We start from the raw sequence: 12404 nt of genomic DNA, 5'->3' as shown, positions 1-12404 counted from the left end.
ATGAACAGTTGTACTGTTCTTCAGAGTGGACAAGAAATACTGCCATTTGTCTGAGCCAAGTTATTTGAATGAAGAGTCTTTGAGTGTGTGCATCCCCTAATATCATTTAAGGACTCCAGTTTTATTTTCATTTCTTTCAGCTTTTTTAATGTTAACGTTTTTATTATCCTGTGTTCTCTATCTTTTCCCGATCTATTATTAAATTGTGTGTCTAGAGCTTAAAAAAAAAAGTTTAAAATCACTTTGAAGAATATTATCTTGCTTTTCCAATCTACTAGTTGCTTTCTATAGTCTCCTGTTTCCTGAGGGTCTTTTAATTTTTAAATATAGTAAGTATAGTTGTTTCATGCTCTGACTGATATCTGAAACATTTGGGAATCTGTTTCTGCTGATTTTTACTCTTTTTGGCTTGTTTTCTTGTGTTTTTCCTTGTAAGGTTTTTGTTTTGTTTTTATTTTTTGTCCCCTGTAATCTACTCATTATCCTTAACAATTATTTGTAGGGTTATTTGAGGCCTCAGATACAAGTGTCTTTTCCAGAGGGGAGTACGTGTGGGTACTTTCATTGTGAGACCACCTCCTACCAACATCAGAGCTCAGGTTCCCAGCACCAGTCAGGTGAGGGGAACCCAGGCTGCAAACCCAGGCTGTGGCTTGTTGATACAGTTTTTCAGAAACATGTTTGTTTTCTCTCTCCCTCTTCCCTCTGTTCTGCTCAGTGGCCAAGGCCAACCTCCCTGCAGCCTGGAGGAGCAGAGTGGGATTACTTACGGTTCATCTTTATTCTGATGAGTGGGGACCCAGTTTACTGGGGGAGGGTATGCAACTTTGATTTCCTGTGTTCAGCTTCTCTTTTTTGGTTTTCCCTAATTTTGCCCTGGTTGTTTCTTACTATCTTGTGACCCTTTTGTTTTTAAGGAGATTACTCTTTTTCCTGTTTTATCCAATCATTTTACTTATTTATTTATTTTTATAAATTTATTTATTCATTTATTTCTGGCTGTGTTGGGTCTTGGTTGCTGCGTGCGGGCTTTCTCTAGTTGTGGTGAGCGGGGGGCTACTCCTCACTGCCGTGCACCGGCTTCTCATTGTTGTGGCTTCTCTTGTTGCAGAGCACGGGCTCTAGGTGCACGGGCTTCAGTAGTTGTGGCACATGGGCTCAGTAGTTGTGGCTCACAAGCTCTAGAGCGCAGGCTCAGTAGTTGTGGTGCACAGGCTTAGTTTCTCTGCGGCATGTGGGATCTTCCCCGACTAGGTCCCGAACCCGTGTCCCCTGCATTGGCAGGCGGATTCTTAACCACTGAGCCACCAGAGAAGCCCTCCAGTCATTTTAGTTGTCTTCAGTAGGAGGATTGGTCCACATAACCCAACCTACCATTACTAGAAGTGGAAATCTTCCTTATTTGATTTTTAACAATACTACAAGGTTCATGTGCAGATATATAAGTGGGCTGCTTCAATGGATGAGGGAACTGAGGCTGAGAAAAGTGTAGTGGTTGATTTAAGATTGTCCAGGCAGGTGGCACAGCCTGGAACTCCTGAGTCTGAGTCTACATTTCCACCTTTGAGACTTTTTCTACTGGGTGTCTTCTTCGAATTTTGAATGAAGCAGCCATATATTGAAGGCATTTTTTAAAATATGCAATACCTTTACAAAATCATTTAGATAGACCATTGATTGATAAATTATGTTGGTACAGCTTTTTCCAAATACGGCATTTTTTGTTGTTGTTGTTGTTGGGGGGTAGGAGTTTATTAATTTATTTAAATTTTTGCTGTGTTGGGTCTTCGTTTCTGTGCGAGGGCTTTCTCTAGTTGTGGCAAGCGGGGGCCGCTCTTCATCGCATTGCGCGGGCCTCTCACTATCGCGGCCTCTCGTTGCAGAGCACAGGCTCCAGACGCGCAGGCTCAGTAGTTGTGGCTCACGGGCCTGGTTGCTCCGCGGCATGTGGGATCCTCCCAGACCAGGGCTCGAATCCGTGTGTCCCGCACTAGCAGGCAGACTCTCAACCACTGCGCCACCAGGGAAGCCCCAAATATGGCATTTTAAATGGAAAATGATCATTGCTTTCCTTTCTTTTTCAGCTGAAGTGAGTAGTGAATACAGTATGGATAAGGCAATGGTTGAATTTGCAATGATGGATCGGGAACTAAACCATTATTTAAAGGCTGTTCAATCTACAATAAACCATGTAAGTTTATACCACTCACCTAGTTATATTTGGTTACAGCTCACTGACTTAGAAACACAAATCAAAATTCTTTTCTAACCTTTAATAATTTCTTATCCTTACTGTAGTAGCTATTAATCTCTTCTTAATCAGGAAGTTCATAGAATAGGAATCTTAAATATTTTCCCAGATAGGCCACCTAGGTTTAATTAGGATATTACATCTGTTTTAGATTTCCTTGCATTTTCTGGTCTCGAATTTTTTAGTCTAAGCCTCCTTCGAATGTGAGTAGTTTTTTATAAAATGCTACAAATTGCGTAGGACTTGTTTTTATTGTTATATTTGCTTAAGCATACAATTTAGACCAGGTTTAGTTACTCATTCTCCAGCTTTAACGAATATGCAGCTATTGCAAAATTCATAGAATCAGATAATAGGGAGAGGTTTTAGAGCAAGGTTACAAATAGAGAAGCGTGGCCTTTTGGTTTTTCCAGAAGCCAAACTTGTCTTTGTTGGCTCCAGCATGTCACAGGAACAACACATAAGGCAGTTAAGGTGGGAACATAGCAACATCCTTTTCAGCAGTACTGTGTTGAGCAAGAAATGAGCAGTATGATTGCAGTAATGTTTCTGAGAAGTGCTTTGTCCTCTGAGCAGTGGAAACTCCCCTTTGAACTGATTTCATATACCTGTGTAATAGGATGTCTTGTACTTCTGGTTTCTTTATTTGCTTTTTCTTACTTATATCTATGGGAAAATTCCAAAAATAAAATGCTTTACAAGATTGGCTACTATTCAGTGGGAGATAAATTTTTGAATATGGTTTAATACTTAAGCTATAGTTAAATGGGTATATATGTTCATGGTTATATGCAGTTTTTCTGTTCTTTTCTTTCTTTAAAATTTTTTTTCTGTTTTTTTTTTAATGGTTAATATTTATTAAGTGTAGCAGTTGTGACTAACTTAAGAATGTCTGCTTATATCCAAGTAATACACTCATTCAACTTGTACATTTCTGGTGTTTCTAACCATTGTGACTGTCTTGGGACTGTGAATATTCCTTCCATAGGAAAATATGAAAATGATGTCATGTTAGATTCTTAAACTAGATAGCAAAGCACTTAGACCAGAGGTTTTCAACTCCAGCTGACCCCTAGAAACAGCCAGTCCCTACCCTACACTAAAGAGATTCTGATTTCATTGATCTGGAGAAGGATTGGGGCACCAGTATTTTTCAAAAACCCATTCTGTTATGTATCCAATGTTGAAAACCACTGCCTTAAAAGAACAAGGCTGACTTTATAGAATAAAGTGTGTTTGTTACCAAAGATCAGAGTTAGGCTTATTGTATAGATCAATCCTGCCTTGACGCTTACATTCTATGGAGGTTATTTGATAGGCTTTTCTATCTTTAACCTTGATGTTTTGCAAATATAACAGCACGATGTACATTATAGATAAGAAAACAGATTTTGGAAGTTGAAGAACTTAATGTGGATTTTTTTTCTATTAAACCCTAGGATTCGCAGATATGTAAGGTATTTTTACGTGAAGAATTGGACTTTTCCCCCTTCAAAAAACTGAGTCATAAAAAAAGAAAAAGCAACCCTCACCCTCATGCACATTCAGTAGTTAATAGCATTTCTTTCATCCTGAGGCCTCATCCCATTACACCCACCCTACTAATCAGGAAAGAATATAATTGGAGTTTTATCCAGCTTTTCAGCTCTAACCTTACGCTAGAGTATGGAGTAACTTGGATTTAGTGATTCTAATGCTTGTCGGGAAGGTCCCTGGTCTTTAATAAGAGAACACATGTTTATTGCGTTTTTTTCTCATGCAAAGTTGTGCTCTCTATATAAGCTTGATATGAGACCAAGAATAGCAAATCATAGTTTAATAAGATTTCTAAGACCTAAAACCATATAGAGACATAGTGGGGATGTGACCATTATTTTAAGGGGAATATTTTACCCTCTTTATATACTGTGTACTCTTTACATAGTATGGACATTTATGGACATTGCTATCTTATTGCCTGTTTTGATGAGGAATAAAGAATGAACAGCAGATTCAGAGAGTCCAGAATGGTATAGCTGTTCTGTGCTATAGAAATAGCAGTGGTCTAGGGATCAGAAATTCTTCCAACCCTGGTGCTTCCATTTTCTAAGTTATGATCCTGGGTCAAGAAACTTAACCTCTTGGAATCTCGTGTTCTTCATCTATAAGGTTCTTGGCCTGCCTATTTCACAAGATTATTATGTGAATCAGATTAGATATTGTGTATCAAACACTTTGACATTCATAAAATTTGATGGAGATAAAGATACTATGTTATTACAGACCCAGATTTCCAAACATACTCCTGAGGAAGGTGGAACTGGATCTTTCTTAACGAGTACTTTGCTCACTTTATTTCAGGGCTTTGAAATAAAACTTTTATTGGCTTTGACCTGTCCTCCCTTGGAATTCAGGAATCATATAGGATTAGCTATAAGCTGGTAAAGTTTACAGTATGAGGTCTTTATGATCTCTAAAACAAAGAAATTGTTTTAAGTCAGATTATTAGGAAAGAATACAGAAAATAGGAGCCCCTGTTGAATCTCGTTTCACTTCTGCTCTGTCATAGACTTTTAAGAGCTGCAGTACTTCCATTCCTGTATCATTTGCCAAGATTCTCATCCACCCCGTGGTCTTTCTGTTTATGAATTTTCATATAGTCATAGAAAGTTAAAAAAAAATTTGTCATCATCAAAGAGCATTAAAGTTTATCATTTAAATAAAGATCTCGCTCCTGCTCTCACCTTCACAGAATTCTGAAGGTTATACACCGCTGAAAAGGTTTTAGAAGTTTACTTTGGAACCTTAGATGTGGTTCAATTTACCAACAATCCCTGGGAAGTCCCTTTGGCATCCAACAGAAGCTCTCAGATTGCCTTTCTTTGTCCTTTAAGAAAATAGAGCTGCTAGAGCTGAAGAATAGAGCTGAAGACTTTATTTGGAATCAGTATTTATTTCAGCGCTCTGAAACTTAAAAAAAAAAAAAAATGGGACTTTGTCCCAGCTGTTTTGTAGAGGGAATATCATGCAGTGAGCACCTAAGGGGGGAAAAAAAATTCCCAGACAGTCTATAAGTTATTTATAAAAACTTCCAGGATAAGTGGGTTATATACCTGTCACAACTCTTTAAAACATGTAGAACCGTAAACAGAATTTCTGTATGAACTCTTTGGAGACTTTCAGTCATGAGACCACACGTGATGAAAGTGTTTTGAAAGGTATAAAATGGCACATAGATATGCTATGATACACTTACGTCTTTTATTGCTGTTACTGCTGAGGAAAAACTTCTCTCAGTTTCATGTTGAGAACAGAGTGATGTTCTGAACATTAGCTTTTGATGACCTAACGTTCCCTTCCTTGATTTCTAAGCTTTTACTATTTGAGTATCTTGAAGGGGCACCATTGGCTGGCTTTTTGTTCTCAAACATTCACTGAACAAATATTTTCTAAACATCCGTGTGCCAGGTTACTTCTAGGTGCAAGAAAGAGGAGGTCAATCAGCAAAGCCCATATGATCTCACCTTCAGAATGTCTGAAGCCTAGAGAGGGAGACAAACATTTAACAAAGAACAATACAGATGTTACTTAATGATTGTTGTGCTGTGTACTACAAAGGGAAAATAAAGTTTTCAAGGAGTTAATAACTCAGGGGGCATATCAGCTGGGAGGGGGGAGTGGGTTGGTGGCTAGGGGACTCCTTCCTGATGAAGTGATATTGAATCTAAGATGAAAGTCAAATGAGCCTCAACATGGGGATCATGATATATAACTTCCCTGTCTATGTGACTTTTGCATGAAATGGAAGCATCTTTTTTTTTTCCTCAGTGTCAGAGTTTCAGAGTGCCTTGATCAATTCAAAGGCTTAATTTGAGAAAATTAAGCCAGAGAAAGCCGATTTTTATACATAGAAAGTTTAAAGTCTATAGAGTAGTTGAGTAACCTACCTAAGGTTGGTCGAGGATTCATTCATCCACAGATGTGAGCGGCTACCATGTGCCAGGAACTGTGCTTATTAAAGCAAGTTATGGCAGTAGTTGATTTAAGAATAATTTCATTACCAGTATTCTGCTTCTCAAGCCAGTTCACTGGTCAAATGGGTTATCCCTCTTGAAGTGAGACTCTTTATCATGTATTGAATAAACAGTGGTAATACTGTGTATTTCTGGTTCTGGATTTATGTGGTGGTTTTAAACTAAACATGGAGTCCATCGTGGGCTTCAGATTCCAGAGGGTGGGCACCAGCTTAATTCAAGGAATCTTCAAATCTATTCTCAGGTATGTGTTTTTTCAAATAAGAGATGATAAAGCGTCCACCACTATCGTTGGGGTGGTCTTTGCAACTTTTTATAGTGTTAATTCTCATAGTGAGAAAGGATGGGCCCCCTGAAGCTAAATGACAAATGACCTAACAGGGTCAGATTAGTTGCAGATAATATTAGCAGTCAGTGGTAAAATATATATTTCCTGTGCTTTTTGATGAGCAGCCTAGTCCTAGAGTTTAGCAAAAATAACTAAAGCTTAGGATTCACATTATACTTTGCATTTTCTTTATCATGATACTTAATAGTGCAATTTTACTGCAACAAACTTCAAATCTTAAAAGAATTGTCACATTTTACCTGTATATGGTTCTTTTAGTAGGTGCTACCTTAGCATCTTACTTTATGGAAAATCCAGAGTGTTGTATTTTCTTCACCTTCCTCTATTACTCTGTTTTGGGCTACATGCATCTTAGAGATTATCTAAGATTTGGAAGCATTTGAATCAGATTGCTGCCACATATTTGTTGTGTGCGTGTGTGTTTTTTTAAATAAATTTATTTATTTTTATATAAATTTTTTAAATAAATTTATTTATTTATTTTGGCTGCGTTGGGTCTTTGTTGCTGCATAGGCTTTCTCCAGTTGCGGTGAGCGGGGGCTGCTCTTCATTGCGGTACGTGGGCTTCTCATTGTGGTGGCTTCTCTTGTTGCAGAGCACGGGCTCTAGGCGCGTGGGCTTCACTAGTTGTGGCACGCGGGCTTAGTAGTTGTGGCTCACGGGCTCTAGAGCACAGGCTCAGTAGTGGTGGCGCACGGGCTTAGTTGCTCCTCGGCATGTGGGATCTTCCCGGACCAGGGCTCGAACCCGTGTCCCCTGCATTGGCAGGCGGATTCTTAATCACTGTGCTACCAGGGAAGTCCCTGTTGCGTTTTTTTAAATCAGTTTTTTATAACAGTTCCTACCAAAAGCGTAGGGAGGGAGGATATTTTTCTTCTTAACCTAACAGGGGCAGTTAGTTGCTGGATCGGTTTATTGTGTTGTTTCTTATAAATCTGTTCATGGATATGTCCTGTGTACTGTGACTTTTACTTGCTAAGCTAACCTGAACATTTAGTCTGCATTTTAAAAGTAGCGTGTTGAGAGTTAGCAGAGTGGAAATATACCTCACGTAAGTTGTTGAAACCAACACAATCTCAGATATAATAAAAGAACAAGGTGGGTCAAAGGTATAGCTTACCTCAGCCTTGACATTATGCAACTAGTTTAGAATGTTTTTAATATCACTTCCCTATGCCTCTTCACCCTTCACCCTTCACCAACTGGTAAGCTTTGCCTTTTGTAAGTCTTATTTTAAAGTTACCTTAACATCTTCTGCTTTAACATGAAATCTTATGAGCTATCTTGTAAGTTGGGAGTTACTATTTTAGTTATACCAGATTTGGGGAGCATTTCTCACTTAGAAAGCTAAAAATTTATAGTATCGGAAGAAAGTTCCAGGGCAAAGGATGTGATTTATCGGCTATCACCATCTTCTGACTGCATCTAAGAATGCATCTCACATTGTGAATCATTGACAAAAGAGAAAGGAGGGTAAATTTGTTTGGGATTATGACAGTTGAGGACAGAAGATTCCTGAGCATGAGAGAAATGACTGTTGTCAGCAGAATAGCAAGAAGGTGAGAGAGGACAGTGGAATTAGTGAGAATCTCTTGGAGCCAAGTGGGAAAGTACTGTGGAATCCCCCTCTTCTCCACTGCCTGCCCTCCATGGTGGTGTGTGGTCTCTTAACACCTTTCCTGTCAAAGTTAACAGATGCTCCACATATAAGCCTTTTCATCTGTAGAAATATTGCCCAGATGTGGAAATTAACCAGGGGGGAAAAAAGTTGATGTAGGTATTCACTCTTCAGCCTCTTGGCCCTGGAATGTATGATTACTGGTAATTAATTTCTATTCCGTTCCTTTAGAACTCCCTCTGTAGTTATTCCGAAATTAAGGTTGTGTTTGGTAGCATTTTTTCTAATGCTAACAGAGAGAGTTAGGTCTGGATATAGTATTTCACTAATTGAGTTGTCTCTATAGGAAAGAATCCAGATATAAATCTCTTAGGTTACCAAGTGAAGTAGCTACTAATAGGTGAACATTCTGGTCTTGTGCCATATTAAGACTTCTTATCGTGGGTAGTTTATAGAAATCCATCTTCGTGTTTTGTAGGTACTAAGTGTTGGATTTTATTCATAATTATAAAAACGTTTACACTCTGCTGGGTCTTAATGTGCCTCTAATGCAGCATTTTCAGAAGTTTGCTCTGTGATACTAATTAATCACGATGTGAGTCAGTATAATAGGAAAAAAGGATTTTGTGGTCAAATAAGTTTGGGGAGTGCTTGATTAAAAGAATTTCCTTAAAGACTCCAAAGCCCTTAATATGCTTTTATGCATTGTGATTCTCCAAAGGAGGAATATTTAGTAATTTCCTAACCTTACTTGAAAACCTCTTTGGGGGAAGGACTGGAACTCTACAGAACCCAGTTTGGAAAACGCTTCTGTAGTCTCAATCCCTGTACCTTACAGAAGAGGCTAAAAGATGGATTCAGCAGTTGGTGGTAGAGTTTTTGTGACATCCAGGGAACTGGGGAGTATATCAAACCCCCTACCTAAAATAGACCTACAAGATGTTTCTATGCAGAAGATCAGGAAAGGGCCAGGCCTCTGAAAAGACTATGTGTTATTCCAACAGTGAAAGAGAGGAAAGAAAAGTTTTTTAAAACATTCAGTGGTTGCTTGGCTATGTCTCTTTGAAGCAAACAAGACCCCCGGTGTGGGGTATTGGTTCAGGAAAGTGGAAAGAAGGAAAAGTTTTCAAGGAAATGAAGAGAGGAGGGGATAGTTTAGGTAGAAAGGACGCAGCAGCAGTGTGGACAGAAAAAAGCATACAGACTTTGAAAGACCTGGTTCAGCACAACTCTCAATGCTTATTGAACACCTTGGCCTCAGTGGTACTGGGCAATTCTGGCAGGTAACTCCTTGAATTTTTTTTTTGGCTGTGCCACGCGGCATGTGGGATCTTAGTTACCTGACCAGGGATCGAACCCACGCCCCCTGCAGTGGGAGCTCGGAGTCTTAACCACTGGACCGCCAGGGAAGTCCCACTTGAATTATTTAAATGATGTGAATGTTCTTTAATATAGCAAACTCCTGCTTATTTCTGACGTTGGGCATAGTCCGTATGTAGCATCAAACCCTTATTTTAGATAATCACTTGAGCCTCCTTCCATGTCAAACTTTTCACCGTACTTGATAAGTATTAAAGATCTTGAGATGTTGGCCATTCCCCACTATCTAGCAGTGGTGCTCATGGGCAGTGAAAGAGTGTAGGCTAACTGCAGAAGAGAGATGGGAAAATAGTTTGAACTACGGAATGGATCACCAAATGTTAAGATTCACTGTAAAATGAATGCATTTGCAGAGTGTGGAGTTGAAAGCAGTTGCTTGTTTATTAATCTCATAATTAAACTGTTCAGTTAGTGCCAATAGTATGCTTAGTCTAATGAAGGGACAAAAGCCTCTTGACATGTGTTTATAAAATAGCTACAAAATAGTACTAACAGTGAAATAGTTTGAGACAGACAATAAAAACATGCTTAAGAAATTCAGAGTAAGGGAGAAGAGCCTTTGCTTAAATTCCGGCTTTTCTACCCTCTAACTCTGAGCCTCAATTTCTTCTTAAAGTGGGGGTGATAGAATATAGGTCAGAGAGTTCTGGAAACGATGAAAAGTGATAGCATGAAAGCACCTAAAACAGTTCTGTCAAGACTCGTTTATAAAGTTGCCCAGAGAGTTCTGTAAAGGAGAAGTCATTTCCTTTGATCAAATTTAAATAGTATCTGAAGAGGAAATTTGAGTTAAAATTTAGACAGTAGAGTAGGCTGCAGGAAACCGTTGGGAAAGAGCAGAGATGATTATGTCCTTGAGAGGTTGAAGGAAGGGCTTCTTTCCTTAGAAGGAGTCTTCTGGTAATGGGGGCAGAGAGGATGTTGGGGGGAAGTTGGTGCTCATACTGTTGTAAGCCAAAAGGATTGGGCAGAATATGGGGGAGCAGGCCAGTGAGATGCATGGCATTTGGCCAGTTGGATGTGAAGTCCCCTGATCAATAAGTCTACTTCTGTCTGCAGCAATGAGAAAGAGATTGCTCCCTTTAACATATGCTAGTTAGGGCTTCCCTGGTGGTGCAGTGGTTGAGAGTCTGCCTGCCGATGCAGGGGATGCAGGTTTGTGTCCTGATCCGGGAAGATCCCACATGCCACGGAGCGGCTGGGCCCGTGAGCCATGGCCGCTGAGCCTGCGCGTCCGGAGCCTGTGCTCCACAATGGGAGAGGCCACAACAGGGAGAGGCCCACGTACCGCAAAAAAAAAAAAAACATATGCTAGTTAATGGCAATGGAGGGGGAGCCACACTAGAGATACAGACCAGACAACTAAGTGAAAACTTTGGTAATTCACGAATAACATTTGATGTTTTCTAAAGTAAACAAAAATTACTTAAAGATGTAAGCAAGATAGTTCAATAAATAGCATAATTATATATACCCAAGTGCACAGAGAGAAATATTTCTTCACTTACATTTCCATCTTTAAATAATATTTTTTTATTAGTAGCACCCATTTGAACAAATATTGGGAGAGAAAAATGTGTTGGATTTACCCCTCTGATGTATCATATGCAAGTTGTCAGCTCTGTTTCAATTGTGTAATCTGTATGAATCGTTGACAAATGAAAGAAAAGAAAGTGTATAAATGGAGAGACTGTAAATGAATTTAATTTTACAAGCCCTGTGTGAGTTTGCAGTTGTCCTGGTAAGGAAAGCTCTTTCATTCTGAAGTGGAGCCAGTGCCCAGTGAACTGTCATTGAGAGAATGGTGAGGATTTCTTTTCATTCTGTTTCTCCCTTAAAGCATCAAGCTTCTAGCAATAGTGACTTTCATTCTTTTGTGTCATGGCCAGCCTGATATTTTTAACCACTTGAACTTTCTGAAATTTCATTTCTTTTTGGGCTTTTTTTCCCCCTAATTTATTTTTATTTTTGGCTGCCCTGGGTCTTCATTGCTGCGCGCGCAGGCTTTCTCTAGCTGTGGCGAACGGGAGTTACTCTTCCTTGCGGGGCGCAGGCTTCTCATTGCAGTGGCTTCTCTTGTTGCGGAGCACGGGCTCTAGGTGCGCGGGCTTCAGTAGTTGTGGCTCGCGGTCTCTAGAGCGCAGGCTCAGTAGTTGTGGCGCAGGGGCTTAGCTGCTCCGTGGCATGTGGGGTTTTCCTGGACCAGGGATCAAACCCATGTCCCTTGCATTGGCAGACGGATTCTTAACCACTGCGCCACCAGGGAAGTCCCATCCTCTTTTTTTTTTTTAAGGGAAATTTGTGTTACATAATATAGGATTCTTTAAAATAGTGAAAATCCTTATGTGCTGTCCTCACCAAATCAATTTATTTCTTCTCTCCTTTATTTCATCTTAAAATAATCATTCAATTATCTTCTAATAGAAAATGATATTTTGGACTTCCCTGGTCGTCCAGTGGTTAAGAATCCACCTGGCAATGCAGGGGACACGGGTTCGATCCCTGGTCTGGGAAGATCCCACATGCTGTGGAGCGACAAAGCCCACGTGCCACAGCTACGGAGCCCACGTGCTGCAACTACTGAGCCCGCATGCTGCACAACGAAGAATAGACCCCACTCGCTGCAACTAGAGAAAGCCCGCGCACAGCAACGAAGACCCAGCACAGCCCCCCCCCAAAATTAATTAATTAATTAATTAAAAAAGAAAATGATATTTAGAAAGACCAAGTCATTGTTACTTAAAATTTAAAACAGTAACCAGGAATAGTTTAATACGATTGCATCACATGACT

General features: G+C 39.7%; 1 protein-coding gene across 5 annotated transcripts in view; it reads left to right on the top strand.

Annotated features, from left to right (window-relative positions):
- Positions 1-12404, top strand: part of NSMCE2 (NSE2 (MMS21) homolog, SMC5-SMC6 complex SUMO ligase) — a 224646-nt gene that overhangs the window by 46955 nt on the left and 165287 nt on the right. For all 5 annotated transcript variants that reach the window (XM_079902453.1, XM_079902454.1, XM_079902457.1 and 2 more), the window contains exon 3: positions 2085-2191. In XM_079902453.1, coding sequence (XP_079758579.1) covers positions 2085-2191 — 107 coding nt within the window. The remainder of the gene's footprint in view (positions 1-2084; positions 2192-12404) is intronic.

The sequence above is a fragment of the Stenella coeruleoalba genome (assembly GCF_951394435.1).
Source record: "Stenella coeruleoalba genome assembly, chromosome: 17".
Taxonomy (NCBI): Eukaryota; Metazoa; Chordata; class Mammalia; order Artiodactyla; family Delphinidae; genus Stenella; species Stenella coeruleoalba.
Note: the sequence above shows the minus strand (reverse complement) of the source record. Positions and strands in the feature narration are given on the sequence as shown.